General features: G+C 52.5%; 14 protein-coding genes across 14 annotated transcripts; 9 read left to right on the top strand and 5 right to left on the bottom strand.

Annotated features, from left to right (window-relative positions):
• Nucleotides 1-30: 30 nt before the first annotated feature.
• On the top strand, nucleotides 31-2,885 carry UGT80B1-3 (Sterol 3-beta-glucosyltransferase UGT80B1; the record flags this gene model as incomplete). Its single annotated transcript, XM_036639254.1, has 3 exons — nucleotides 31-902; nucleotides 955-2,633; nucleotides 2,689-2,885. 3 exons carry the CDS (start codon nucleotides 31-33, stop codon nucleotides 2,883-2,885), a joined length of 2,748 nt encoding a protein of 915 aa, XP_036496761.1.
• A 597-nt stretch (nucleotides 2,886-3,482) lies between these two features.
• QDR3 (MFS antiporter QDR3) lies at nucleotides 3,483-4,969 on the top strand (the record flags this gene model as incomplete). Its single annotated transcript, XM_036639253.1, has 5 exons — nucleotides 3,483-3,827; nucleotides 3,886-4,044; nucleotides 4,108-4,410; nucleotides 4,462-4,891; nucleotides 4,962-4,969. The coding sequence occupies 5 exons, from the start codon at nucleotides 3,483-3,485 to the stop codon at nucleotides 4,967-4,969; spliced, it is 1,245 nt and encodes a 414-aa protein (XP_036496762.1).
• A 389-nt stretch (nucleotides 4,970-5,358) lies between these two features.
• Nucleotides 5,359-6,187, bottom strand: rhgT-2 (Rhamnogalacturonan acetylesterase RhgT; the record flags this gene model as incomplete). Its single annotated transcript, XM_036639252.1, has 2 exons — nucleotides 5,359-5,712; nucleotides 5,762-6,187. 2 exons carry the CDS (start codon nucleotides 6,185-6,187, stop codon nucleotides 5,359-5,361), a joined length of 780 nt encoding a protein of 259 aa, XP_036496763.1.
• Nucleotides 6,188-7,455: 1,268 nt separating this feature from the next.
• On the top strand, nucleotides 7,456-8,980 carry helE-1 (3-ketosteroid 1-dehydrogenase helE; the record flags this gene model as incomplete). Its single annotated transcript, XM_036639251.1, has 3 exons — nucleotides 7,456-7,660; nucleotides 7,716-8,736; nucleotides 8,788-8,980. 3 exons carry the CDS (start codon nucleotides 7,456-7,458, stop codon nucleotides 8,978-8,980), a joined length of 1,419 nt encoding a protein of 472 aa, XP_036496764.1.
• Nucleotides 8,981-9,601: 621 nt separating this feature from the next.
• On the top strand, nucleotides 9,602-9,926 carry CGCS363_v007401 (uncharacterized protein; the record flags this gene model as incomplete). The annotated part of the gene is made up of 2 exons (XM_036639250.1): nucleotides 9,602-9,850; nucleotides 9,906-9,926. The coding sequence occupies 2 exons, from the start codon at nucleotides 9,602-9,604 to the stop codon at nucleotides 9,924-9,926; spliced, it is 270 nt and encodes an 89-aa protein (XP_036496766.1).
• A 2,150-nt stretch (nucleotides 9,927-12,076) lies between these two features.
• CGCS363_v007400 (uncharacterized protein) lies at nucleotides 12,077-12,427 on the top strand (the record flags this gene model as incomplete). Its single annotated transcript, XM_036639249.1, has 1 exon — nucleotides 12,077-12,427. The coding sequence occupies one exon, from the start codon at nucleotides 12,077-12,079 to the stop codon at nucleotides 12,425-12,427; it is 351 nt and encodes a 116-aa protein (XP_036496767.1).
• A 283-nt stretch (nucleotides 12,428-12,710) lies between these two features.
• On the bottom strand, nucleotides 12,711-13,794 carry cctO-7 (Cyclochlorotine biosynthesis protein O; the record flags this gene model as incomplete). The annotated part of the gene is made up of 5 exons (XM_036639248.1): nucleotides 12,711-12,776; nucleotides 12,835-13,013; nucleotides 13,086-13,176; nucleotides 13,233-13,513; nucleotides 13,569-13,794. The coding sequence occupies 5 exons, from the start codon at nucleotides 13,792-13,794 to the stop codon at nucleotides 12,711-12,713; spliced, it is 843 nt and encodes a 280-aa protein (XP_036495939.1).
• An 890-nt stretch (nucleotides 13,795-14,684) lies between these two features.
• Nucleotides 14,685-15,226, top strand: CGCS363_v007398 (uncharacterized protein; the record flags this gene model as incomplete). The annotated part of the gene is made up of 2 exons (XM_036639247.1): nucleotides 14,685-15,035; nucleotides 15,092-15,226. 2 exons carry the CDS (start codon nucleotides 14,685-14,687, stop codon nucleotides 15,224-15,226), a joined length of 486 nt encoding a protein of 161 aa, XP_036495940.1.
• Nucleotides 15,227-15,507: 281 nt separating this feature from the next.
• bglO-1 (putative beta-glucosidase O) lies at nucleotides 15,508-18,260 on the bottom strand (the record flags this gene model as incomplete). Its single annotated transcript, XM_036639246.1, has 2 exons — nucleotides 15,508-16,416; nucleotides 16,467-18,260. 2 exons carry the CDS (start codon nucleotides 18,258-18,260, stop codon nucleotides 15,508-15,510), a joined length of 2,703 nt encoding a protein of 900 aa, XP_036495945.1.
• Nucleotides 18,261-18,802: 542 nt separating this feature from the next.
• CGCS363_v007396 (uncharacterized protein) lies at nucleotides 18,803-20,047 on the bottom strand (the record flags this gene model as incomplete). Its single annotated transcript, XM_036639245.1, has 2 exons — nucleotides 18,803-19,502; nucleotides 19,569-20,047. 2 exons carry the CDS (start codon nucleotides 20,045-20,047, stop codon nucleotides 18,803-18,805), a joined length of 1,179 nt encoding a protein of 392 aa, XP_036495946.1.
• Nucleotides 20,048-20,635: 588 nt separating this feature from the next.
• Nucleotides 20,636-21,616, top strand: CGCS363_v007395 (uncharacterized protein; the record flags this gene model as incomplete). Its single annotated transcript, XM_036639244.1, has 1 exon — nucleotides 20,636-21,616. The coding sequence occupies one exon, from the start codon at nucleotides 20,636-20,638 to the stop codon at nucleotides 21,614-21,616; it is 981 nt and encodes a 326-aa protein (XP_036495947.1).
• A 339-nt stretch (nucleotides 21,617-21,955) lies between these two features.
• CGCS363_v007394 (uncharacterized protein) lies at nucleotides 21,956-22,393 on the top strand (the record flags this gene model as incomplete). The annotated part of the gene is made up of 1 exon (XM_036639243.1): nucleotides 21,956-22,393. The coding sequence occupies one exon, from the start codon at nucleotides 21,956-21,958 to the stop codon at nucleotides 22,391-22,393; it is 438 nt and encodes a 145-aa protein (XP_036495948.1).
• A 1,992-nt stretch (nucleotides 22,394-24,385) lies between these two features.
• Nucleotides 24,386-26,038, top strand: CGCS363_v007393 (Secreted lipase; the record flags this gene model as incomplete). The annotated part of the gene is made up of 1 exon (XM_036639242.1): nucleotides 24,386-26,038. The coding sequence occupies one exon, from the start codon at nucleotides 24,386-24,388 to the stop codon at nucleotides 26,036-26,038; it is 1,653 nt and encodes a 550-aa protein (XP_036495941.1).
• Nucleotides 26,039-26,252: 214 nt separating this feature from the next.
• CGCS363_v007392 (uncharacterized protein) lies at nucleotides 26,253-27,873 on the bottom strand (the record flags this gene model as incomplete). The annotated part of the gene is made up of 4 exons (XM_036639241.1): nucleotides 26,253-26,528; nucleotides 26,582-26,887; nucleotides 27,161-27,630; nucleotides 27,684-27,873. 4 exons carry the CDS (start codon nucleotides 27,871-27,873, stop codon nucleotides 26,253-26,255), a joined length of 1,242 nt encoding a protein of 413 aa, XP_036495942.1.
• Nucleotides 27,874-27,963: the final 90 nt, after the last annotated feature.

Raw genomic sequence — 27,963 nt, 5'->3', positions numbered from 1 at the left:
GGTCTGTGGACCTGAGCCTCAATCTCTGTCATGGCTCTCAGTCGCATGAAATCGAATGGACCGGGGCACATCGCGCTGCATGGTGAGAGGTCAGAGACGGCGACATCCGGCAATGTCGGCAACGATGGACGAGTCAAGGTCCGGTTCCACGCCAATCCCCAGAAACTCGCGAAGTGGTATCAGGACTTTCAGGGTGCATTCAAAGCTGGGCCGAATGGGGATGAGAATGAAGAATTGGAGGAGGCATTGGCGCGACGCCGCACCAGTGTCATCTTGGAAAACCTGAGGAGGGAGCCCCCGCAGAGGAGTCCACGGCTGAACATCGCCATTCATATCGTTGGATCAAGAGGGGACATTCAGCCGTTCATCCCAATTGCGCAACTACTTATGAAACCGCCTTTTGGGCACCGCGTTCGAATATGCACTCACCCCGTCTTCAAGGATTTTGTCGAGTCGAATGGAGTCGAATTTTTCAGCATCGGTGGAGACCCAGAGGCTCTCATGGCCTACATGGTGAAGAATCCGGGCTTGCTTCCTAGCCGTGAGAGTGTCAAGGCAGGCGACATTGGGCAAAGGAGGAAAGAGATGGCTGAGATTATCGACGGGTGCTGGAGGAGTTGCATTGAGGCTGGTGACGGAATGGGGGAGCGTGTCACAGCCGCGACCGTGAAAGACGCCGACGATCTTTTTGTTGCTGACACGATCATCGCCAACCCGCCATCAATGGCTCATATTCACTGTGCTGAGAAGCTAGGTATCCCGTTACACATGGTTTTCACTATGCCCTGGTGCCCGACGCAAGCGTTCCACCACCCTCTTGCGTCGATGAGTTACGGCGAGGCAGACACAAGTGTTGCCAACTATCTGTCCTTCATCATGATGGAGCTTCTCACATGGCAAGGGTTTGTCACCCCAAGACTGCCTTTGACAACCAGACTGTTGACACTTTTATAGATTGGGAGACCTGATCAACAAGTTCCGCACTCAAACGCTTAGCCTCGACCCCATCTCTCCTCTATGGGGTTGTCAACTCCTGCCCAGACTCCGCGTTCCCTTTACGTTCCTCTGGTCCGAATCGCTCATCCCCAAGCCTGCCGACTGGGACGACCACATCAACATCACGGGCTTCTCTTTCCTATCTCTGGCCGACAAGTACACGCCTCCACCGGATCTCACGAAGTTCCTCGAAGCTGGGCCACCACCTATTTATATCGGTTTCGGCTCTATTGTCGTCGATGACCCGAAGGCGCTTACTGAACTCATCTTCGACGCCGTCAAAATCGCAGGGGTACGTGCTATCGTGTCGAAGGGATGGGGCGGTGTTGGTGGAGGCGACAACGTCCCGGAGAACATTTACCTGATCGGCAACTGCCCCCACGACTGGCTCTTCAAGCGTGTATCGGCTGTCGTCCATCACGGAGGTGCCGGAACCTCTGCCGCAGGCATCGCAGCTGGTCGTCCCACAGTGGTCGTCCCCTTCTTTGGCGATCAGCCCTTCTGGGGCCAGATGATCGCGAGAGCTGGAGCAGGACCCATGCCGGTGCCCTTCAAGGAGATGACAGCCGAAACGCTGGCGGCGAGCATCTCATTTGCTCTGAAGCCAGAGGTGCAGGTTGCGGTGCAGCAGATGGCGGAGCGTATCGGAGCCGAAGACGGCGCTGGCGATACGGCGAAGGATATCCAGGAGCGATTGGTGCTGGATGGTATGCGGTGCGACGTCTGCCCTGAGAGACTTGCGACTTGGAGGCATAAGAAGTCCGGTGCACACCTGAGCAGTTTCGCGGTCGGATGCCTCGTCGACAAGGGCATGATGAAGCCGCACGACGTCAAGCTTCTCAGGCACAAGCATTGGTATGTCGACGAGGGTGCGGAACATCCCCTCATCGGTCTGGTGGCCGCAGTTTCTGGCTTCTTCACTGCCATTGGAATCGCGACATCCGACTACTCTCAACGTCTACACGCTCACCCTGAAAGGGAAGCTCCTCAAGACATAGAGCCTACACCAGACCTGCAAGGGCAGGCGCAGCAGGAACGAGAGAAGTCCGTTGGCGAAGGAACCGACACCACAAGCGATCAGCAGACCGACAACACTGTCACGCAAACCCAGGACGGCAACCTCAAGTGTGTCGTCCGGGAGAACACACTATCGCCCTCCCAGATGAACACAATCGCCCTCAAGATGGCGAGCAAATCCCTCCAAAACGCCGATCCCCACGCCGAGATAGCGATGCTCGAAAAGACGCCAGAAGGCAGGCGCAAGTCGTCGGTCGTCAAGTATCAGAAGCGCCAACGCGGCAGAGCGAAGGAAGTCGCCCGTGCAACGGGCCGTTACGGTCTCGAGGTCGCCAAGGCCGGGCTCAAAGCTCCTGGCGCGGTATTCTACAACGTCGCAAACGGTTTCCACAACTATCCGTCGTACGGTGCGTTCAGCCACGACGTTCGGAGGCGAGACGAGATCACCGGCTTGGGTAGCGGTCTGCGAACTGCCGGAAAGGAAGCTGCGTTGGGCACGTGGGATGCGTTCCGGGGGATTGTCGTCAGACCATACAAGGGAGCCAAAGAAGGAGGCATCAAGGGCTTTGGCAAAGGTTTGTGGCAGGGTAATCGAGGGTTCACTTGTAACATTTTTGCTGGTAAGTTCACAACTTGTCTTCTTTCATCGCGAAGAGTTACTAACAAGACCTTCAGCTATATTTGGGTTGCCCGGATACACTCTCAAGGGCATAGAGAAAGAGCTGTCGAAACACCGTCTTACGAAGCTTAAGGCGGAGATACTACTGATTAGATTACGGCAAGGTATTAATGAGTTTAGAAGGTCAACACCCGAGGAAAGAGATGAGGTGGTAGAGCGTTGGAAGAAATTTCGGTCAGGACATCATGCTTAAAGCTGGTTATACCCCATTTTCCTTTGTCGATACATGTACACATACACATACGTTGCAGAGACGCTATTACCGAAGTAATTGTAACTGTATTTTCTCGTCGAGATATTATTTCAAAGGACGGAACGCCGAACCTGATGATATTTCTCACTGAGCAAGATCGTATTGCAAGACGCGCGGCTGGAACAGAGGATGTCTGCTTCTTATTCTCAATAGTTGAAAGGAAAACATTGAAAGAGTTACTGCTTGCTTTGCTCGGCAAGAACCAATTTGGCCGGGGTGCGGACCGAAAGTCCATCAAGTTGACTCAATTGGGACAGAAGTTGAGTCACTAAATCGCTGCATGGGCCACTGTATCTGGGGTTCGTTAGCTAAAAATGCGAATCGCTCAGGAACACAGCGCTGATCCCCGCCCCTGAACCTTGCACTGCACTTGCTGTCGGGCACTTCTTCAATTGCCGTCCTGTTTGACGTGTTTTGCCGACCGACATCGGCAAGTAGTTTGTTTAGGTTAACACATAAGGTACTTATTGTCGTCCGAAAATGTCTTTGTCGCAAAAGTTTCGGTAGACAATCACGCCATTTTCGAGTCCCTGCGCCATGTCCACCGACCGCAACATGTCATCCACGGAGTCTCAGGTCCGGCCTGCGAGCCCCGACCCCGTCCTCGGGTCCGGCGAAGACCCGGACCAGTCCCGCGTCCAAATTTCCGTCTACTCCCGATTGAAGCCACTGCAAAAGCGCCTCGTCACCGGCATTGCAGCTGTATGCGGCTTTTTAGCACAGATGTCCACAACAAGCGTCTTGGCTGCCGTTCCTGAGATTGTTTCAACGTTTGAGACATCAGCTACAGTCATTAACATCAGCAACGCCGTGTATCTGACTTTTATGGGCTTGTCGGCGTTCATATGGGGTCCGTACGCAGATATTTTTGGTCGCAGACCAGTATGTCAGACCACCACAAAAGGTGCAAAACTCCGTCGCTGAGAAATAATACTTGCAGGCCTACTTGAGCAGTGTCGCACTATTCTTAGTGTTCACGATCGGTACCGCGTTGGCGCCTCAGCTTGAGGTTTTCTTCCTCTTTCGGGCATTGACCGCGTTCCAAGGTACGGCGTTCTTGATTCTTGGAAGCACATGCATTTCCGACATTTACCACCCAGTAAGTACATGCATATGAATGCCTCTCTCTAAAGTTGGTTTTCTAATATGAATGTCCCAACAGACTGAACGCGCTACGTCTCTTGGATGGTTTCTTTCTGGAGTAGCATTCGGTCCCGCCTTCGGCCCAGTTCTCGGCGGCATCGTCGTAACTTATACGACGTGGCGCGTCATCTTCTGGATTCAGGCGTCGTTTGCACTGCTGGCCTTGCCATTCATCTACTTTGCACTCCCGGAAACCCATCATCAACTCAGGGTCTCGGAGCTGCAAGGTCTTGGTTTCGGGGAGAAGATCTCCAAGCTTTGGAATTGGGGCAACCCGACCAAAGTGGTGAAGGTTTACGGAAACAAGAACCTTCTTCTAGTCGTAAGTCAGAATACACTCCCAAATGACAAAGGTAATACTGAGCCAATCTAGTTTCTCGCTTCTTCCTCATTGGTTTGGAACATGTATGCCCTGCTTACACCAATTCGATACGTCCTTAACCCACGCTTTCACCTCACAACGCCGCTTCAGTCAGGGCTTTTATACCTCGTACCAGGTGCCGGTTATCTTGTCGGCTCGCAGATAGGCGGTCGTTGGGCTGACTGGACTGTCAATAAGTGGATTCAGAAGAGAGGCTTCCGTCTCCCGGAGGATAGGCTGCGTAGCTGTCTGATCTTTCTTGCATTCATGCTGCCTGGGTCCATGGTCATGTACGGGTGGACACTGGACAAGCGCATCGGTGGAATCCCATTGCCAGTGGTCTGCATGTTCTTTCAGGGGGTCGCTCAGATGGGAGCTTTCCCAAGCCTGAACTCATACATCTTTGACGTAATCCAACACTCTCAAAGTGGCGGATCTTCGGGTGAGTATCCTCCTTTGCGTCTCTGTGAAGAGCCCGGACTGACATTAAAAGCTGGACACTATCTTATGAGGTATCTGATTGCTGGACTATCGACCGCGGTTTGTCTGCCGCTGATTGAGACTATTGGTGTTGGATGGTCGTCTACACTATCAGGCGGCATTCAATTTGTTTGCGCTGGACTCGTGTACCTTACTATCAGACTTGGTGAGACTTGGCGCAAAGGCCATCAGTTGCCTATCCCTCTATGAGGCCGTCATTAGGTCACTATTCCCATCATTAGACCGCGGTTCTGGTGTTGTTACAGGTGGGAGTCTGAAAGTTTTAGACGATCTTATATACATTTTCTATAAATACTTACATGCACTACTAAGAATATCGATCCTGAAGAGAAAGACAACACAATGGTCTGTGCCATCAAAGCTTGTCATTTACAATGCTCGCCAATCTCATGCATATACGCGCCACGTTTACTCGTCACCAGTCGCGAACTCGCCATTCGCAATCTTGTCGCTAAGAGCCTTGTTCTCAGCAATGTACTGGGCAAGGTCGGTTCGCTTCTCGAGAAGGAGATCGGCAACCAAGCGGCCGAAGACCGTCTCACCGGCGACATTCAGGTGGGTTGAATCGCCAGAAGCAAGGTCGTACTTGTGGCCGTTCTCGTTACCGATGGCATTGACGTAGTTGGTACTGGCGGTGTTGAGGTCAAGATAAATGGCGCCGACGGCTTCAGCAGCCGCGATGGCTCTCTGTCTCTCGGTCTCGAGGTTCTGAATGACCTTGCCGCCGCTGAAGACTCGGCGAGTGAGGGAAGTGATCAGGATCTTGAAATGAAGTCAGTGCCAATTCTCCATAATTGTTCTGTAAGCTTACCGGAGTTCCTCCAGCAGCCTTGACTTCGTTCGCAAGTGTCTCGAGGTTGGCCTGGAACTGGTCGGGCGAAATGCCGGCCGCCTCCTTCTGGTCATTGTGACCGAACTGAATGGTCACGATCGGGCTGAATGCATCTTTGTTTGCCTCGACTTCGCCAATCACTGTGTCCCAAATGCCTTGGGCTCTGAAAGAAACCGTTGTAGCACCACTCTTGCCATAGTTCTTTCCATCAGCCGGCGATTGAACGTAGCGAAGGAAACCATCTCCCCATCCACCGCCGACAGCCACAGTTGAGTCGCCGGTCAGCAAGAAGTAGGGTGGCTTAGTGTCTTGGCGGGCTTGAACCTCGGTGTTTTCGCCGAATGGAGCAGCGGAGACAGAAGTCAGAGCCGTGACCAGGGTTGCAGCGATGCTTTGAAATCTCATTTTGTCGACAGTGGAGACTTCGCCAACTTGAACGCGGGGAAATAAGCTTAAGAGATGGGATGAACGAGAGGAAAAGAAACGTCGATGATCAACCAGGACTTCTAATCTCACGATATAAACACAATGGACGATTGGCCTCATATGTATCAATGGGAAATGAGCGTCAACCCCTTCGAACAAAGTTAAAGTCGCATCTCGGCGGAGACTACGCCGAACGAAGCGATCACGGCAACCCAAGCGTCAATGCCGTGATGTCCCCACGCCATTCCACCAATGGATTTGACACCGTAAATGAAGACATCACTAAACGGGCCAGGGCTTGATTTCTCCCGCGATAACATTCGGGCGGAAACGAGATCTTGTTGTCGCAGATCTTGCCAGATTGGTTTGAATGATCTCGGGGCACGGGAAGCCAGGAGGGGTAGAGTGCGGGGGAGCCCACGTCTGTCATTCGGCCTGTGCCTTGAGCAACTCGGCCGAAATAAGCATGAATTCTCGTGATCCCTGTTCCCGCCGCCACGATGTCGCTCAGATGCGGCCACATCGCTCGCCGCTCTAAGTTCGCGCGAGCAGCTGGACCAAGGTCTGCTACACAAAGACGTAAGCACAAACTGTGTGCGCATCAATTAAAACTGCTAACGGATGCAGGTCTATAGAGGCTAAGACCAGACTCTACTAGGCATCAGATGGCATCATTTTGTTATGACTGTCTGCCTCCCTCCATTTTTATTTACTCATCCACCTATCCATTTGCTAGGCCAGATCGTCTGCGGTGTGCAACTGCTCAGTCTAACTAAGACGCTATAAGGCAACAAGCTATCAGCTTGGCGACCATAACGCCTATATGGTGCATCAGAATGACCATTCCTGACTAGTTTCTCTTTTTGTTAAAGCTGGACACCCTCGTCTGTCCCTGTTAATAGAAGCTTAATCTTGGCCAACGACACTGAGAGCGGTGTTCTTGGCTGTCACAGGATAGACAGCCTGGATGAAAACCACGATAAAAGTGCCAACGCTACACTACATGCGATGACGGAACGCATGCAGTTGAGTCGGCAGTTTTATTTGTGCCCGCAAGCTCATGCTACACAGATATTCTCGATCCGGCACCACATCGGGTGATCCTCCACGTAATCCAAAGCTTCTCCAAGATACATAACAGAGATGGCATGTCTGTTCGAGCCTGATGGATCGATCAGAAAAGGCCTTTTGCTGCTGTCTGTGTTCTCGTCAACCTCTGAAATCATCTTCGACATTTCAATCTCAATATGGCATCGTCTGAAGCATACGATGTGATCGTTGTCGGGTCTGGCTTTGCTGGGTGCATGACTACCCTCAACTTCCTGGAGGAATGCAAGCGTCTGAACAAGAGCGGTCGTGTAGCTCTCGTCGAAGCCGGCGAAGAGGGTGAAAGGTCAGGTGCTTCGAAGTGGACCATGGCATACCTTCGACTGGACAAGAACCTGGACTTTGGTAGGTCGACTTGTTCAATCGCTATGAACGCTGAAAGACTGATTCGCTCTGTCAGATGATCATTGGGTTAAGGAGATGAGACGTGTCAGCAACGGGGCAGCAGATGAAGATTACTGTGAAAAGCTCAGACAGGAGGCTCCAATCTCGGCACGTTATCTCGAAGATCATGGCGTCAAGTTCATACATCATGACGAACCAAATGTTCTCCTTGAGTTCAACACAGATCAGCACTTCGTGTTTCCCGAAGGCGGTGGCAACGCAATCATTCACAACCTATTAAGCCACATCAAAGGCTTTGACCATGTCGATATTCTCTACCAGACCGAGGCCGTTCGCCTCCTAACAACCGATGCGGGCTCCATTGAAGGGTTGAAGGTTCGAAAGACAGACGGTTTTCTCCACGACCTTCTCGCCCCCACGGTCATGCTTGCTTGTGGCGGCTTTGAGGCGAACCAAGAGGTGTTGGCCCGATATATTGGGCGAGATTCGCACAAGCTGCCGCTGATTGCCCCAGGTTTGAAGTACAACAGGGGCGCAGGCTTGCGAATGTGTCTTGAAGTTGGCGCTGATACTGCCGGATCTTTCGATGGGATGCATTGCGAGCTTGTCGATACTCGGGCCGACAAGCCGGATGCTGTGATCTGGGGTCACAACTACGGCATTCTTGTCAACAACGACTGCGAGCGGTTCTACGACGAAGGTGAACGACATCTCTTTGCCACATTTGAAATGGCGGCCCTTCACACTTGGAAAGATCAAAACATGTCTTGCTACTTTATTACCGATGAGGTAATTATGCAACGCTTCAAAGGCAGCTGGGTGTACGAAACCACAGACAAGCCACCGGAGAAGTCAGACACGATCGAAGGTTTAGCAGAGACGCTAAACCTCGACCCAAAGAAACTCAAAAAGACAGTCGATGACTTCAATGCGGCTATCAATGACAAGGGTTTCGATCTAATGAAGCTCGACGGCAAGGCGACGACTGGTCTCAAACCAAACAAGACCAACTGGGCGAATCCGATCGCAAAGGCCCCATTCTACGGCTTCCCTTGCACGCCCAATCTCACCTTCACGTAAGCCAACAAGTCCCAAGTAAAATTGAATCATAGCTCACCATCACACAGTTACGGCGGTGTGAAGACTGATCTTCACTCACGCGTGCTTTCTCACAATGACGTACCGATCCCGGGTCTCTATGCAAGTGGAGAGATGACTGGGTTGTTCTACAATGAGTACCCACCAGCCACCAGCTGCCTTCGGAGCATGACATTCGGCCGTCTCGCTGGAACAGAGATTGCACAGAAGCTTGGAATTTGAGAATGCTTTTGTTTCCTTCGGCTTTACAGGACTACGGCGTTGCGAGGCGGGCCGGCGACATCCGGTAAGTCTCCGGCCCGGGCCTATTTATATGCCACCCAACTGACCTACTCTTACGACTCGTGGTTTCCAGCCATGGTGAATAATCCTGAGAAGCGACGTGACGCGGACATCCGGAAGCACCATTGGGGCCGAGATCCAATTCTTTTCCATGAACTCCCTCTTGTCACATGTGCTTTAGTTGTAGAAAATAGTTTAGGGGATCCCACAGGGTGCTAGATAGCTCAATTTGGCAAGCAACTTGTACTCAATGACCAAGTTAGTCATCAACTCAGTATTAAAATAACAAAATGTCCGGGTGTAATACCTAGCACTCTACACTTTGGGAAAAAATCTGGAAAGTCTGGAACTTCTGTGGGTCCAGTCTGGTCTTGGCCACTCAGAAACCGGTGGGAGAGTTTGTCAGTCATGATGGTCATTTGCTATATATTTCGCCTATTTTTGAATCTCTATCCGTCTTTGTCGATCAGCAACTATAAAAAGCTGCACACTCTCTTTACACCCTCACTCTGAATCTTGTATCTTTCCAATCGTTCCATACTCGAAGCCTTACTCGTCAAAATGGTTGTCGCATCCGCTTTTGCTACTATCCTAATGGCTGTGGCTGTGGCTGCTGCTCCTCATCATAGCGACCTTGTCGCACGCGACTGCCGCACCTTTACCAAAGACAACCGAGTCGCGGTTCTCACTTGCAATATCCCAACGAGCTATGCTACGCCCTCCTGCGGAAATGGTCAAACTATGAACGTCCAATCCTATACACAACTCGTCACCAAGCCTGGCGACAACAATACTACCTGCCGGATCACGGTATGTTCCCATCTCGTCTACTTGCGATGAGGCATATCTCACCTCCTTTCCATAGTACCAATGCTGCACCAAGTAATACGCCTGCCAAAAGCTACTGAGAACGGCAGACATGTGTCCTGCCACCGCATCAGTGCTCGCGTTCCATAAGTTTCCGCGGCGTTGATTCTTTGGGAGATCTCGTTTTCAACGACGGCAAATACACCGGCAACTGCCACACCAATTTTCTCAGTCTCATCGCCCATCCAGTCTTCAATCTCCTTGTAGAGATACAACTTGTTCTTCCTACATACCCCTAAAGTACTTTTCCCAAAGTCCATCCTTAATCTAGCTTGCTATATCTGTTAAAGAAGTTTGATAGGAAACCGCAGATGTGTATGAATTGGCTCGTTCGTCTAACTACTCAGTCACAAAAGTTGCCTATACGATCCGCAAATCATCACCCCTTACCATCCTCCATGTCCATATGCTACTGGCCATACAAACAACATACTGTCACATGGTATTGGAGCTTGTATGTTGAATGTTATGTTGAATCATGGAATTCAGAAGTTGCCTGCGCTTTTCAAAGTTATTAGTAAATGGTTTAAAACCCGTCGTGGATGTTTGGCCGCTTAAAGCGGAATATAGCGCCTGCCTTACGCAACTCTTACGAGAAATACGGAGAACAAGGCTGTGACCAGTGCCTCATCCAAAGACTGAGACTATTGTGATTGCAGTACGACATTCAATTCCATAACATTTCACTCCGTCGTGGTGTAGGCTAACCAATCGACATGAGGGACACGGCTATCTGATGATTTTACATCCAATGCCATGGAAAAGTATCTTTTCATGGTAGAGTCGCGGCTGATTGTATAGCCGGCACATGCTCCAATGTTGGCGACTTCGGTTTTAATGATAGCCATGGGGTCATTTTACAGTCTGAGACCCGAGCTCAATTTCACAGCACAAACGAGTCTTCTTGGATCCATTGTGCCCTTTTCCTTCCGCTTCCCCTTGCGAGTCATGGAAACATTGCCACTCGGTGGACATGTACCTCGCCAAAGCCGTTAAGCCCACAGCCCGTATCCACGTGCCGGTGGGATGCAACGGTAGACTATCCTCACTTTAAAAGCTCATATCCGCAAGCCAAGTTCCGGTGGGATGCCGGTCCGCTTTGTCCCGCCAGAAAATGAAACACTCCTTCATATCCTCTCCGACAACTACAGTCACCATGGCCGAGTCAGTAACCATTTCAACACTACGAGGCGTAGCCAAAGAGCGTTAGTGATTCAACCTAAGTAGGAGGACACCCTCGGGCTTTGAGGCCCATATCTCTGAATCTTCAATGTCGTATGTTGAGACAAGCTAGACCGCGTCAGTCAACTCACCATGTATACTGGAGCCATCGTTGATCCTTCGTTGGTAGTCTGTCAGAAGCTTACGCTTCAGATGTCAAATAATTTAGATGCCCGTGGTCATCGGAGAGAGTCTAAGGTTAAGTCTATCGAGAAGATTCTTTACCAGAAACCTTTCTCCGTTCGCGATTCGATATGCGTTTGTGTCGAGTCCTCCTGATAGTGTTCTGTTAACATATCTGCTCCCCACTGAGATAAGGAAGAATGGAAGTTCCGGCGCTTTGTGATTCTGTTGCCATGCGCTTTCCACTTGGCGCCTCTTGTCCCACGTTCACCGTCACCTGTAAGATAATATGTTAGAGTTCAGGCCGTGTTTCCCAATTCTATCCTAGCCACGGCACGGGTTGTGGGGAGATCGGACTTCCAGTCTCCACATGGTCTGATCTGAGCAATCCGACTACGGATACTTGTCTTCCCTTGAACCATTGCCAGTGAAAGCAACCTCTTGTCAACCTAAGCCATAATCTTTGGAACAGAATTTCGACCTTAACGTCACTTGTTTCTCTTGCAACCATGTGAACTAAGGTCCGCCCGCATCATCAAAGCCTAGCGGCGGTAACAGGAGATCATGATAGTCTATAAAAGCCAAAGACAAGGACGTAGACTCATGAATCATGAGCCTTGGGGGGCAATTAATATATCAAAAGGGGGTTGGCCTTGGTAGACGAGCTGCCTCAATCTGATCTGGGTCGCCGGGTCGCAATGACCATGTGCTCCTCCGATCTCAAACCATAGTCTCTCTGCATGTCAGAACTTTATTGTCTCAACGTGGATCATACTATCAACCCGGGAGCTGTGGTCCGAGGCCAATGTTTGTATGAAGAATACCATGAGAAGAAACAGCTATAAAGCAGCAGTTATAATTCCGCCTTTCGAGACAAGACACCTCAAACATCACGCATCAGATCAATTTCCTACAGCTCACAAAGCCCACCTACCCATTCTCTCCAAGACTCCGACACCAATCATCGCCGCCAAGATGTACTTCTCCAAGCAGATCCTTACTGTGGTTACCGCTCTCCTGTTCGCCAGCGCTGGTGTTCAGGCCGGTTGCACGACCGAAAGCCCCGGAACTCAGGGTTTCAACGGCGGCAAGTGCAACTCTAACAAGGTTTTCTGCGGTAACGCGCCCTCTGGTGGCTACGGCATCACTTGTTGCGACACCAAAGCCTGCGAATAGAGGGACAGGTGCCATGAGGGACGGTAAATTTTCAGGTAAGCCAACAGCCAAATCTTGTCATTTCCGCACAACGGCTCATATCCATCATGTAGACGTCTTATTTTCAGACAATTCAGCGTAGTGTAAAGATACAGAAATGATTTAGACGCAGAAGAAAGATGCCTGGGGACGCCGGATGAGCAGCGATGATGAAGTTTAGGATGCCGATTTCATCCCTCATACAATGCGCACTTTTGTCATTCATAGCATTTGATCGAAATACATAATTGCTACCATGCAAATACTACAAAGCCTGGCTACCCGTGATGGTGACCTTCTTCCGCATGTCCCTCAGGCGGGAACGGTTGCTCTGCACCCTCGAGATTCGGATCCCACGCCGGATTGGCACCGGCATCCCGCCAACGTACCGATCTAGGGCCGTGCTTGTTCCAATCCAATATCGCGTCAAAGTCCCTGCAAGTGTGCATAGATGACCAGTTGGGCAGCGCGTCTCTGCGCAGAGGATTGTTAAGCGGGTCCACAAATAGGGCCGGGGTGACGTCCGCGTAGCACATAAGGTTCATCCGGAGCATATCGATGCAGTGGTCTAAGTTGACGATACAAAAGTCAATTTGGGGCTTATTTTCTTTAAGCTTTGATGATGCAAGACGAAACTTACCATAGTGAGTATAAATATTCTCGTCGGGAACATCTTCGTCAAGGAACTTATAATGCTCATAGTTGTAGAACAAGCCCATTCGCAGTGAGTTCTGGAAGTCGTGTTAGGCACAGGTCATTTAGCACAAGGAACAGGTGATGAACTGACCAAGCAGTGCAGCAGATGGAAGACCTCGAGCATGGCCAGGTAACCCCCGCCTTGTTCTTCGGGAATCTTGTGGAAGGGAAGTTCTGCTGAGTCTGTCATGTTCAACAAATTGACTTCCTCCTCAGAGACCCAGATCCCACCCGCGCCCAATTCGATCTCATGCCACGCGACGTCGACAGCGTTGGAATGATTCCCAGGTGGGCCTCGCCACTTGTTCGTTTGCCTGAACTCTGCATTGTAGTGCTCTGGCGTCTTGTACTTGATCGCCTCAAGAGCCGGTGCTGTAGCAATCGTCAGTGAAAGTACTCTGTGATCTTGTTTATTGCTTAAACTCACATGGCGTGGAAAGTGTCTGTGTGCATCCTTTTGTCGAAAAGTTCGGCTCTCCTGTCCAGATAGTATAGATAAGCGCAATGAGCGTCACCGAGTTGGTGGTGATGAGGAGGATATTCGATTGTGGCCATCGGTGATTGAACCATCTTGAGCGCCTAGAAGGTGCACCAGCCTCCTTGCCCTCTGCTTGCGGGAGGCTTTCATATCTCGAACCAAATTTCCACCACATGGCGATACTCAGGTTTGTGGCTGCTTTCTAGTTGTTCCAAGGTAAAAAGTCGAAATGTCCCAAGAATCTCAAAGCATTAGCATGGTAAAGGCAAGCTGGGAGACGCGGCACGTTGAATTCTTCACAGCGTGCTTCTTCCTCGGACCACCAGCCTTCTATCGGCAGAAACATCCGGCAAGTAAGACGCCTGCATGATGACTTGGTGGGCCGACGCGCTATGCTTATACAAAATGCTGTAGCCTATTCCTTCGGTCATCGAGCTTCTTGATTCGGCCTAGCACTTGCATGGGTGCCGCTTCAAAAATCCCCAGCAGCTCGTCGTGGATCTCTTCCCGAAAAGCTTCGCGGCTGATACCGACCATTCAGAACGGCAGGATTCGGATGTCCCCATCGAGAGCGTTTTATGTCTGGTCGTGAAAGTCCGAAAAGGATGCAAGCGCAGCCCCGCCACCGAGGGATTGGGTTCCTAGAACATGACCAGAGATGGTTTGTCGTAAGTGTGAGACAGATGGAAACCCAGTCTCAAGCTTTGTTGAACCAATCATGCGAAGAATAACACATGGGTGTCAAGATCAATGTTACATCGCAGAAGCCAGAGGAACTCTGCAATAGTCTGGATCGTCAAAACGTCATGAGCTAGCTTATATACCTTCCTGTCTGGGACTTACGACTCGACACATGTGGCGAGAAACGGGTTGGAACAAGATGATACCCCATCCGGCCTGCCATCTCAGAAGGATGCGATAAGACCAGCTACTGTAAAGTCATAGCCCCATCAACGATGTGAGCGCCCTCAAGCCTTGCTCCTCACATAAAGACCCGCCTGTAATCTCCTTGCCCGAAGCAAATATCCTGCTTCTCCCAAATTGCCCTCCACCAACTCGCCCAAAATGCACTTCTCCGTTCTCACCGTCGTGGCCCTCCAGGCCCTCGGCGCCATCGCCGCCCCCGTCGCCGCCGACTACGCCGACCTCGCCAAGGACTCCATCGTGATCAAGTCGGCCGGCACCTACAAGCGCGGCGAAGCGTACGCAGACTTGGCCAAGGATTCGATCGTCATCAAGTCGGCCGGCACGTACAAGAGGGGCGAGGAGAAGCGCGAGGCCGACTACGAGAAGCTGGCGAAGGACAGCATTGTCATCAAATCCGCCGGTACATACAAGCGTGCCGAGGACTACGCCGACTTGGCGAAGGACTCCATTGTTATCAAGTCTGCTGGAACTTACAAGCGCGGCGAGGAGGTAAGTCACATCTTGCGACTTTGAAGAGACGGACTGGTCCTGATTCTAGACTTTAGTACGCCGATCTTGCCAAGGATTCGATTGTGATCAAGTCAGCCGGTACCTACAAGCGTGATGAGGAGAAGAGGGACGAGGAGTACGCCGAGATTGCCAAGGCCAACATCATCATAAAGTCTGCGGGTACCTACTAAGAGGTCATGTACGCAATGGCTAGCTGAAGCATGGGGCCATGAATTGGACAATGTATTTGTGAACATGATGGAATTGACTTGATGTATTTCGTCGTAGTCTCTTGGGATGTCGTTCAGCCAAGGTGACAAAAGCCCCTTACTTCCTGCAGCCCAGCCGACCGGGTTGCTTGGCGGCCGTTGGCACAAGTCTTGGCAATACACTCGACATCCATCAGCCAGGCTGTAGGAAACGCCAGCGCGAATACCAAGACTCTTGATTACCCATCTGAACCTACGTATATCTACTCGGGGAAGATGGAAAGCGCCTTCACCGGCCACTGATGCTTTCGCTCATACTCCACCACGAAAGACCACTCGCCTGACCCGACAACCTCGACTTTTGGTCCATCCTTGCCAGGCAACACCACTTCCATCTCTGTCAATGGAGGAACAACAACTTGAACCTTCAGCTCCGAAAGAGTAGTGTCGCTGCCAGTCAACTCCCATTTGCAGGAAACTTTGCCATACGGAGTGAGATGCTCAGCCGCCGCATGCGTGAACTCGCCGCCGAGCACTGGCTCAGCCCTTGACCTCTTCCAACCGGGATCCAGTCGTTTCAAACCAGCCAACCGCTCAACCATGAACTTGGCCACAGCACCAAACGCGTAGTGGTTGAACGACGTCATGTCGCCGGGGTTGATCGAGCCGTCGGGCAGCATGCTATCCCAGCGCTCCCAGACCGTCGTAGCCTCCATCTTGACGGGATACAGCCATGAAGGGCACGCTTCGTTCAGCAGCATCGCGTACGCCACATCGCTGTGTCCCGTGCGCGTGAGTGCTTCGCAGATATACGGCGTGCCAGCGAAGCCTGTGCCGATTCTGAAGGCGTTGCGGCGGACAATTTCCGAAAGACGGTCGCCTGCGCGCTGGGTCTGCTTTGGAGAGAGAAGGTCGAAGGCGATTGCGAGGGCGTAAGCTGTCTGAGAGTCGGATGTCAGGCGTCCGTTGGCGCTGACGTACTCATCGAGGAATTCTTGTCGGGCTGCGGCAGATTCTTTGCGGTAGTGCTCTGCGTCTTCGTTCTTTTCAAGGATGATTGCGACTTGGATGAGCAAGTCTAGTGAACGGATGAGGAATGCGTTGGCGACGAGAGGAGGATCTGTGACTGCCTTCATCGGCTCATCGGGGGGTGCATTGGGATCCAACCAGTCCTGGGGACATTAGCTTTTGCTTGTCAATACGAGCAACGACTGTGACCTACTCCTAATTGAAACAATCCAAAGTCCCAAAGATGTACTGATCCAGTTTTGTTTCTGGGTATTTTTCCGATCCAGGTCGTCATGGACTCATACTGATCCCGGAGAATGCTTGCATTTCCCGTCTCTTCATAAAGAGCCCACGGTGCCAAGACGACAACATCATGCCAGATGGCGTTGGCTCCAATCTTGCCCCAGTTCTGATGGCCCTTGAGGACATTCGGAGATACCATAGGTGGGATCCCCTCCAGCTCATTTTGATCAAAGGCGACATCTGCCAGCCAATTCTTCAGGATGCCAAAGCAGTCGTAGACGTAGGTAGCAGTGGGTGCAAAGAGCGCGAGGTCTCCCGTCCACCCCAACCGCTCGTCTCTTTGAGGGCAGTCGGTGGGCACAGACAGGAAGTTGCCCCTCATGGACCAGCGGACATTGCTGAAGAGCTGGTTCAGCCGCCTATCTGAGCAGGAAAAGGTGCCTGCTTCTTGCATGTCCGTATGACAGACGACAACTTTAAGCGCTCCTCTGCAGGGATTGAGATACCCCGGCCAGCCGTCAATCTGAAGGTAGCGGAAGCCGTGGAAGCTGAAGCGCGGTTCCCAGCTCTCGCCCTCCGGATCGCCCTTGAAGGTGTAAACATCCGTTGCTTGACAATCACGCAGAGGCCTAGTGCCGAGCTCTCTGTTTTCGAGGACTTCTGCGTGACGGAAGGTGAGCTGGTGGCCGCGCTCGGCCTCGACGTTCTTGAATCGGACATATCCAACAAGGTTCTGGCCAAAATCAAGGATGATTTTGCCTGATGGTGTCGTGATCAGCTCTTTGGGCATCCAGGATTCCATGCGCCGAACTGGCTCTCCAAATCCCGCGATGAGGTCCACGTTACTGGGCAATTCAGGCAGAACCTCTACCGGTGACCAGTCGCCGCTCGTCGATGTGGTAGACCAGCCGGCAACTTCTGCAGTGGCGTCGTACTTCTCTCCGTCATAAATCTCGGCAAGCTTTGTCGGTCCACGGGTAACCTTCCAAGCACTGTCTGTGATGATGGTCTCTAATCTTCCGTCCTCGTAGGTGATCTCAAGCTGAGCCATAACGGCAGTTCTGGTGCCCCAGATACTGCGACGGCCTCCCTCGAACCCGATGCGGCCGTTGAACCAGCCCTCGGCCACGCGGATTCCGATGCAGTTGGAAGAAGATGAGATGTACTCGGTGACATCATATGTCTGATACTGCAGTCGACCGTCGTAGCTCGTCCAGCCGGGTGCAAGGAAGTAGTCACCGACCCTTTTCCCATTGATCTCGGCCTCGTAGATGCCCTGGGCAGTTACATAGAGCCGTGCAGATTGGACGCGGTCCTCGGACTTGAACTCTCTTCGGAACAGATCCTCAGGCTGCGGAGCATCTTTGCTCTCTTCCGCCCATGGTGCCGAGATGAGCTTGCTGCTCCAGTCGCTACGGCTCAACAAGCCCGTCTCGAATACGTAGGGCTCACTCCATGGCGACAGCTCCGTTTGATCCGCACCACAAGCGCGCACCTCCACAGAGTACTTCTCGCGAGACCCGATGGCTTCGCTCACCGGCCATGGGACGTCTTGGGTGTTTGTGTCATTTCCAGAAAACTCGCCGAGGACGGTGGGGCCGGAGCTCGAGAGACGCGAGATTCGAATGATCTGCTCGCCGGGGGTGAAGTTTGGGGGCGCGTCACTGTAGCGCCATGAGATGCGAGGTCTTTCGACGTGAATTCCCAAGGTGTAATTCGGTCGATAATGGTCAACGCGAACATCGACAACTTTGAGGTTCGCCATCGTCGCTTAGCATCCGATGCTCCCAGGACATGTAGCTATATGAAGCACCCAGACTCGGCCGTCGAGGAGTAGAACGGGGAGTTGTCTGTTTTACACTTCATCTGACCCCTCTATTGAGAAGAGCATAACGCCACACTTCAACGTCCATCGGTGTGAAGTTTACACGACCGGACCAAAAGAGCCCGAGATGGGGTTTGAGATGAGTCTGGTGATGGTACAAGTGGAGATACACTTCTGCGTGGTGATCCAAGATGGATCCCGGCAGAGAGGGGAAGACCCAGAGGACTAGCCTTCAACCAATGAAATGGTCCACCATAGCCGGAGTAATGCCATCGTCGTTTGGTCGGAAGAGAGAAGCCAATCAAGAAAAAGTTGTTTCCGGGGAATGACCGGCGTTTAGCCTGGCTCTTGACTCTCTTGTGGTGGATGAAGATTGCAGTGCAATGGCCGCACGGAGCGCCGGAAGATCTAGATCATCAATATCCCAGTCATTACGTACCAGGTAGACATCTCGGCACCCTTGATGTTCCCAATCGTTACTCTCAATCGTGCAATGCCCTTTTCAACTTGACAAATCGAGGGTGATCTCTCGCGGTTGACCTCTTGCCATCGCCTATTCTGTCGTCGCCCGCTCTTTTCCGTTGGAAGATCTCAGGCCCATCCTTTCTTGTCGTTGGCATGGGAGAGGCACCGGGCAGCGGCAGCGCCATGAATTTTGCGTGCGCATCATCCCCCAAAACCCATTTCAAGCCGCGCTCTCTCAGGCAACGCAGCTCATCCTTGATGATCCGTTCCCGCCCGATCCGGTAGGCCTCATCGCGTGAAAGCACCGGCGATTCGCCTTCTTCCACGAGTCTGATGACCACGGCCGGTGCCGGCTCCGGCTCCGACCTCGCGCGGTTGAGGATATCGGCATCGTCCAACCAGTGGAATAGCAAATTTCCGGATCCCGCATGCGCGCCCCATGGGTTGATCTCAACTAGATTGACGACGAAGCCGGGGCTCTTGACCTCCGCGTAAACATCCAGTACACACGAGTCGAACCTCAGTTGGGGAGCCATGTCGGCCCACAATCGGCGAACTTGCATCGCGAAAGATCGGAGCGCATCGTTCGTGATTCCTGGATGGTTGCACTGGTAGAAACTGCTCTGACTGATTGCGGCTACCCTGTTTTTTTTGATGTAGCATCGCCATTCGCTCAGGCGATCTAGGTCGGCGTGGTACGGGAAGAAGAAGAGCTGGCTATCGGGAAGATCATCAGCGCGTTGATACTCGTAGTACAGATTCAGGAGGGCTTGAACTGTTCACTTCGATGACACGAGCTTGACGAGGGCGTCTTTGATCGTCAATACGGGTCGTAGTGTTCCTGCATCGGCATCTTTGGGACTGCAGTGGCTCCTGCGAACGAAGTACCCGTGGGGGGAGGTCTTGCCGAAGCCGTCCATAGTCTCTTTAATTCTGACGGCAAGAGACTGGAGTCTCGCGCTCTGTTCTGGGCTCGACATGTCGTATTGCACTTCTGAAGCAACGACTTCCGTCTTAGACAATCGGTGGACAGCAACTGGCGGATGCAGCATGTGTCGCTGGATTGCTGATGACAGCCACTGCCCCATATTGCAAGGCGCGATCTCTTTCTCTCTCTTGTAAAGGAACAAGGGCGTCAGGTAGCCTGTTTCCTCGAGCCATGGTGCCAAGGCGTGGTGGTTGTAGGAGTTCAATCGCGCAGCAGGTGATGTGTCGAGTGGACGACGCTCAATGATGACGGCACTTTCTCTGGAAGAAGACATCTCGAATTGGATTGGCAAGCGCGATGTCGAATTCTAATGGAGTTGTAGCAGCTGTCTCTTTCCTCCCCTTCTTTAAGTACCTGCACTTCCGTTGCCCTCATCGTTCCTTCGCTGGCGAGTCGCACCGACTAATGTTAAATTATCCCATGACAGAAGGATCACGCCAAGATCCTTCCCAGTCTTTGTTTTCTGCTCCGAATTTCAACTTCAAGGCATGCACAGCCGTTAGCCACCTTCTCGCAAGCTGTTCCGGGCTTGCGCCTCATGGCAGTGGAGGCAGTGGCATACGGGCGCTGCAGGGAAACCTCCATGACCGAATCCTGCCAAACCTCCTAGGTAACCAAAGAGGCAAGTACGATCTTTCTTACCTACGCATTCAATGAATGACTTTCCATATCAAAATGAAGCCACGACGGGACTGGAAAGAGCCGCACACAAGGCACTGCTGGAGGATCGCGTTGTCCCCTGTCCTCGACAGACTTCGTCCCACAACAACCTCCTTTCTCCAACCACGCATCATCAATCATCGCTCATTCATCCATAACGACTGTCACACGCCTATCAATAGTCACTATCGCTACGATCACCATGCCGACCCTTCGCTTTTCTTTACAACTAGACGAGTATAAGCCAGCTCCCGACACCACCGCCGAGCCTCGCCCAACTGACGTCGCCGCTGAGTGCAAGCCGACCTGGGCCCTCCACGAGTATCTGGAAACTGCATTCTTCAGTACATCGACACCGGAGAAATGGCAGGACGATGAAGATACCGACTCGAAAGCCTGCGCTGCTTGCAACAAATTCACAACTTCCGGTCAGTCCCGCTGCCCAACTTGCAGGACTACGTATTGTAAAGAAGAATGCCGGTATAATATTCCCACTGAACACGAACGAATTTGCGCGAGATTTGCCGAATTCAGCAAGACGCAACGGCCCTCAGAACACCATTACCGCGCGTTGTTTCTTCCCTGCACCGACGAGCCTCAATTCGTCTGGCTCAAAGTCACATTTGACGACTCCATCGGGAAACTCCACATCGAAACAGACCGCCAAGAAGCATTCGACTATGTCAAGGAAATGAAGCTCCCCGCCGCCTCGTGGACTTTCAACAATGAATGGAGGCAACCCATTACTCCTTACGGAGTCGACCTAATCACTTTCAACGCCAATGAAAACGCCGTTAGACAAGAGAAATGGCTTAATCATAGCCTGTTGGGCTTTGCACCGCCTGGCCACGTTGGGCTTGTGTCTGGTCCAGCATTTCTCATTTCGTACGACGTTGGCCATCCGCCAGGAGTAACTCAAATCGGTGTGAGCAGCATCACCGCAGGCAACGAGAAGAGCGACGATGTTGGCGGGAAAGCTGACGAAGGGGATGAGGGCGAAGAAGACGAAGAAGATGAGAACGAAGGCGAGCGGAACGAGGCCAAGAGTGGGAAGCCGAAATCCAAAGGAGGCTCAGCCAGAAAAAGAAAGGGCAAGGCCAAGGCCAAGGCCAAGAAGAAGAAGCGCGCACCCAGAACCAAGCGCACAGTTGATGTCGAAAACGCCGACAAAGAGATTGCCTAGAACGAAGATCCTGTGGGCAAACCCGACGCAAGAGGCCCATTCAGGAGTTGCCGAGATATCGGAGTTCGGGAGATCGATTTCGCCATCAAGTGCTACCTCGTGCACCATAGAAATCCAGTTGATGGAGTCCATTGGGTAGCTGTCCACGGAGGCTGTTTTGGAGACCAGATGCACTCTATCAAGATAAACAACCTGCGCGATGAAACGCTGGTAGCTTTGGGAGTTGAAGACGTGGTGGAGCAGACAACACTGACGCGTCAAAGGTTCATAGTGAGTTACAGCTTATCCCCTTGTGCGGCAATGTATTCACTTGGGCTTCGATGGCATCTGCAACCCGCTATGCCCTCTGGCGCTCCCTTGGACCTTTCCGGGGAAGACGAAGACCCGGACTATGCTGCTTCTGAGCGCATCTTTGGAGCCATTGTTCGTGTGGTTGAAGATGAATCCTCAGAAGAGCTTGGTGTCGAGAGACTGGAGCACATGGGCGCCTTCACTCTTGCACAAGTCAACGGTGGGCAAATCCTACCTGGTCATATCAAAGCAGTGAGGGCATATCATGAGGATGCATTCCTCCGTGAATATGAGGATAAGATGTCAGAGCAAGGGTTCAGAGAGTACTGGGAGGGCATGAAAGCCGATGGTTTTATCAATCCAGATTTACCGTCACCTTACGACCTCGAGGAGAAAGGCGACGGGCTCTGGGCGTGTTCACAAAAGGTCAGAACCGTTATGCAAATGAGGCGACTTTTGAACGAGGAGAAAAAACAGCGGCAATAGGGCGTGTTGGATGTGTATGTACAGCGATAGAAATAGCGGTCAACTCAAATGCGCGATTCCAGTTGAGAATCATTCATGGACATTGTGGTGATTCAAAACTCGATGTTACCAAGGAAGACTTCAGAGAAACACTTTCTCCCCATTTTGTTGCTCGGACGTGATTAAAAGGCCCCGCCAACTGTTTGAACCCATTCAATGGAACGTCTACGTGATCAAGTGAAGAATCTAGACCGGACTCGTCGCATGGTAACGGAGCGGTAGTGGTATAGAGGTGTGGGGCAAAGCCGATGAAGTGCGGAAACTAACGAGGCCCAGGGCAAATCTAAATTTGGAGCGCAATGCGGGGGTGACGTCTGCATGGCTCATGGGAACAGGAGGCGACAATAGAAGAGACCGGGCTGTCCCTTTGTTACGTGGACATACCGCAGGAACGGAGCTACGGCAAGTATTCGTTCTTGATTTTGGTGATCCTTGATGGCTGCCTGGACTGGTCATGTAATTCAATGATTGAAGAACGATGTGGCCGACTTGTGTGTTATTTGGAGTATGAACGAGATTCGAGACTCACGCGAGGCCTGACTTATTAGTGTTTCCGGAGAAGAACCTGCTTGGGACTTTCTGATGACCAGAAAATGGAGTGAACACACAATATCCGATGAATACGCTTTGAGATATCAAGTAATCTCTACTCATTACGAAAGGATAAGTGCTATCTTGTGAAATTCGATGCCCAGGCCAAAATGGGTTTGTCTCCTGCACGAGGAAGAGTCCAGCAAATTGTCGGGTTCTTCGTGTAAATAAGGTGACCCATGAGCGCAGGTCTCGTGGTACACCCTTGCAAGCTGTAATGATGGCACACCCTCTTCGAACGGCTGGATACGGCTGCCCATCGTGGATTGAGAAGCTCGGTATGAATCTCGACTTCGTACGAGCTTACCTGCAGTTAAAATTGCATCCAGATGTCGTGAAACCGTGTCATCCATCTCGTGTGAGTCGATTCTGGCTGTTTGCGTCGAGCTTTTTGATAACAATTGAGCTTTTCTCGTCTCTGTTTTAGATTACTTGTGACCTACACAGTCGATGATTTGTTTCTCAAACCTTCTCATAGAACATTCTCTCAAACTTCAGGCCCACTGCCAAGTCGGCGTGCCCGTTGTTGGTCCTACTCACTCAAAGACAAGCTTCTGTCTTTTACAATGTGCGTCAAAACGCCAAACTCAACCGCGGCGATCTCGGTGCTTCGGACATGACTGCAATATATTTTATATCTTCATACACGGCTTTGGCATCCGCCAAGAGCCTTAGATGTGGCTTATCGGTGCCGGCACCGAAGGCGGAGCGGAAAGTGGGTGCGGTCCGACAGCACTAAAGCAACCGATTCCGCCCCCTTTCTCTCGCTTCAACCCCACCTCCCACTCTCCGCTGGGCTGAGAGAGCAAGAGATCGACAACAAACACAAAGTTGCCAAAGACAACGGCTTCTGGAATAGCCTTCCGGGGGCCAGGACCCCTTTCTAAATTGTGGGACATCTTTCCGAGGCCCAAAAGCTCGGTAGGGGGCGGCAAGTTCCCGCGCTAAAATCAACTCCGATTCATGAACCGGAGTCATATCGAGAGTTCATCCCACTCTAAAAAGCCTTGTGGGGGTGATGCGAGCCAATCATCAGAGTCGTTCGTTTTCCAATTACAACATCGCGACCCAAGCCTCCTCCGCCGCGCTTGTTTTTCGAGATGGTCCTTATGATGAACGCAGGGAAGCATGACGATTGTAAATGAGGCTCAGAGGTGCGCTACCTTACGCGGCTCGGAGTACGCGTCGTGCTCACCGGTGAATGCGGAGAACCATGGATGGTATTGACAAGACTTTCCACAACATATAGGATGATTATATATATCGGGCTGGTCATGGCCTCAACATCGTGAACTTTGTTTCGAGGCATCGCAACTCACGACAACATCCGATCGCTACCAACCTTCGCTCAAGATACCCAACATGAAGTTCCAATACTCATCGCTGCTGATGGCAGCTTCGGCGGCCGTCGCCCAGACCACCACCTCGGCCCCGACCGCGACCGCCGGCTCCGGCACAATGCCCTCCGTCACTCTCGACTACTGCACCGTAGTTGCCACCGCCGGTAACGAGTCCGTCGGATACTACAAGTACCAGAACATCCGCTTCGCCGCCGTCCCGACCGGCGACCTCCGCTGGGCCAAGCCACAGGACCCTCCCGTCGAGACGGAGGTCAACACCGGTGACTTGGCTTCCGCTGATGTTGCTTGCAGCTCCGAGGAGGACTGCTTGTACATGGACGTCTGGGCCCCTGCCAACTCCGAGGGCAAGAACCTGCCCGTGATGGTCTGGACGTACGGTGGAGGCTTCACCGGTGGCAGCAAGTCCGAGAACACCCCCGAGGGTCTCTTCGATCTGTCCCAGGACTTCGTCTACGTTGCCTACAACTACCGTCTCGGCATGACTGGCCTGGCCAACGGTCCCACCTTCTTGCACGAGGGCGGCACCTCCAACACTGCCATCTGGGATGTCGAGCACGCCTTCAAGTGGACCAAGAAGTACATCTCCCAGTTCGGCGGTAACCCCGACGAGATCACTGCAGTTGGTTTCTCCGCCGGCGCGTCCCAGGTCCTCTTCCAGATGACCCGCTTCGCCGGCCACGCCGAGCAGCTCTACAGCCGCGCCTACGTCATGTCCCCCGGCTTCGTCCCCGGTGCCGGCCACCAGCACGCCGACGCCTTCTGGCTGAACGTCTCCTCCGAGGCCGGCTGCGCGGGCGGCAGCATCGAGTGCATGCGCAGTGTCGACTTCGACACGCTCATCACCGCCGCCACCACCGTCCAGGACGCCTACACCTACCAGTTCCAGCCCCGCGTCGACGGCGACATCATCGCCGACACCTACGAGGCCCAGCTCTACCAGGGTCGCTTCAACTTCTCCGGCCCCGTCGTCGCCACCCACGAGCTGCACGAGGCCAACTCCCAGTCCTACTCGGGCGTCAACACCACCGAGGACGTCGCGACCTACCTGCGCATCTTCTTCCCCGCCATCGCCGACTCCGTCGTCGACGAGATCCTCGCGCTGTACCCCGAGGATGACTACACCGAGCCCGGCCTGCGCTTCGCCGACATGAAGCAGCACTTCGACCTGACGGCGCACAACCTCGCCCTCACCCACGCCATGAACAACCAGACCTGGAACGGCCTCGTCGCGCTTGACCAGGCTACCCACGGCACTGACCAGAGCTACTACTGGTACAGCACCTACACCCTGGCTGACTCCTCCTCCGACAGCACCACGACCACGACCACCGCCGCCTCCAACGCGACTGCTACGTCTGCCGCTGCCTCTGCCACCGCCACCTCCAGCGCCGGCGGCCCTCCCAGCGGTGGTGGCATGGGCGGCAGCACCTCTGTCAACGCCACCATCGCCGTCATGATGCAGAAGTATCTTATGTCCTTCGTGCTTACCGGCAACCCCAACACGATGTGGGCCGAGGACAAGCTCGAGTGGCCCCAGTACGGCAACGACACCACTGCCGGCACTCAGATTGTCTTCAACACCACCTTCTACCTCGACGAGGATGACCTTGCCAACGACAAGGCCCTCTTCTGGAACAAGGCCACCTGGTACTAAGCGCCAGTCGATGTTCTTATCTGCTTGTATTTTTCACGTTAAATATTGAGAACGCACATGTACATGTAACATACCCCTATAGACAGTTTTAGTACGCGAAGTACATCTTTTTGTTGCAATAATTCCGCTGGTATCATTCGTGAATGTGATGATGCAATGTGACGCTCGAATTTGGCGCCTTGGGTTGAAAAGAAATGTGGTATCATGGATTAGTCTAACCGATTCGCTGCTTCCTCCTCACCCACACCTCTTTTTCCGGGGTCTCTGAGCTTCCATCATCTACTTTGACCATGGGTCCAGAGCCTGCGGCATCGCGGAGTTGCACCTCCCAGACTCCTAGCTTGTACCTCGCCCGGTCTGACATTCCTGTAGTCAGATCAAAGGACCAGCTGTGCTTCGGACAGGTTACTCCAGTGCTGAGCACGATTCCAAAATCCTCAATATCAAACGGAACACCTTGAGACAGAGGGTACGATGAATGAGGGCATTTCTATCCACTCATGTCAGCACGGTCGAGTCGCAGCATTACACCCGCCAACTCACATGATCAATCGCGTGAAACTTCCCCTTGAACCGGAACACCATCACTTGGTCCTTCAAGTCGCCCTCCATCTCGGCACTCTCAAACGCATCAGGCGAGATGTCCACTTCCGTGCTCTGCTGCACCGAGCCGTTCGCTTTCGGCGCGTGGAACACCTTGCATCCCGGCTTCAGGTCGGTGTTGCAGAAGCGAAGATCTGATAGGTTGCCGTCGTCGGAGCCGAGATCGGGAAATGAGGAGGCGAGGCCGACCGAGAACCAACCTGCGTCTGCCCGAGACCGCATGAAATTGTTCATCTCGGGAGCGCGCTGCGGTGTGTGGTCTCGGCGCGTCTCTTTTGCGCGACTTGTTCCCGACGAATGCGTGGACCAGACCGCTGTGAGCTCCTGAACGCCGCCGGATTGAGCGTAAAATTGCGATCGCAGAGTGGTGATGATCACGTGGTCAGTCACATGACATGACCGATGTACTCGGGGACCGAATTGCTTTCTTTCACGTTGTCAAAAGTGATATAGTGTTTGCTCCATCATGGAGATATCTAGAATATTTGACTATTTTATCTTCTTCAGTCCAGTACAAACATGTTCCTGTTGTTGAATGTTGAACTCCCTCAGCGCTTCTTCAAACTTGGCTCTCTTGTCTCCACCGATCGCCGCCTTCACGCTCTCCTCGCTGTCCCATCCAGTCACAACCATGAATGCCTTCTTCTTCTCGCCCTTGTATACAATTTCTCCAACAGACCATCCGTGCACACCGGCTAAGAAACCAGCTGTGACACCACTCGAACTTGCCTGCGCACGCACCATAGACTGCCACTTCTCCTCGAACGCCGCGGTATCAGCGTTAACTGGCAGATACGACCCAGTCAAAAGAACAACATTCGATGCAGCGACTTTCGCAAAGTCTCCGCCATCCAGGTTGAAGTATCCTGTCCAGGGTAGTACAGGGCCTGAAGGACTCGACATCTCAATGACCTGGCCCCACAGCTTCCTCATCTCAAGACCATCTGGGGATTGTTTCGCGGCGTCTGCAGCTTCGACGGAAGTCCAGACTTATCAGAGTTAGCCGCTAAGATTCATCGTAATACTGGGCATCGCATCCTACCTGCAGCCAAATGGACGCTCTTGACCGGGCTGCCATCCAGTCCGCCGGGACCCTGGACGCCTTCCCATTGGCCTACCAGGTCGGAGCTGCCGATGACCTTGGAATGCCGTTCCTTGATAGACTTGGTGACGGGAGAATCCTCGTAGTCCTGTTTGACAGGGATCCACCCGAGCTCGACGATTTGAGTCATTGTGATTGATAGTGCTCTCCGATTTCTATTGCTAAGGCAGGTGAAAATGTTTGATTGATAAACAATATGGGAGCAACACGCGCTTTTCAA

This window comes from Colletotrichum siamense, assembly GCF_013390195.1.
Source record: "Colletotrichum siamense strain Cg363 chromosome Unknown KSG_Cg363_contig04, whole genome shotgun sequence".
Classification (NCBI taxonomy): Eukaryota; Fungi; Ascomycota; class Sordariomycetes; order Glomerellales; family Glomerellaceae; genus Colletotrichum; species Colletotrichum siamense.
The sequence above is the reverse complement of the archived record's forward strand: the minus strand, read 5'-3'. Positions and strand labels throughout refer to the sequence as shown.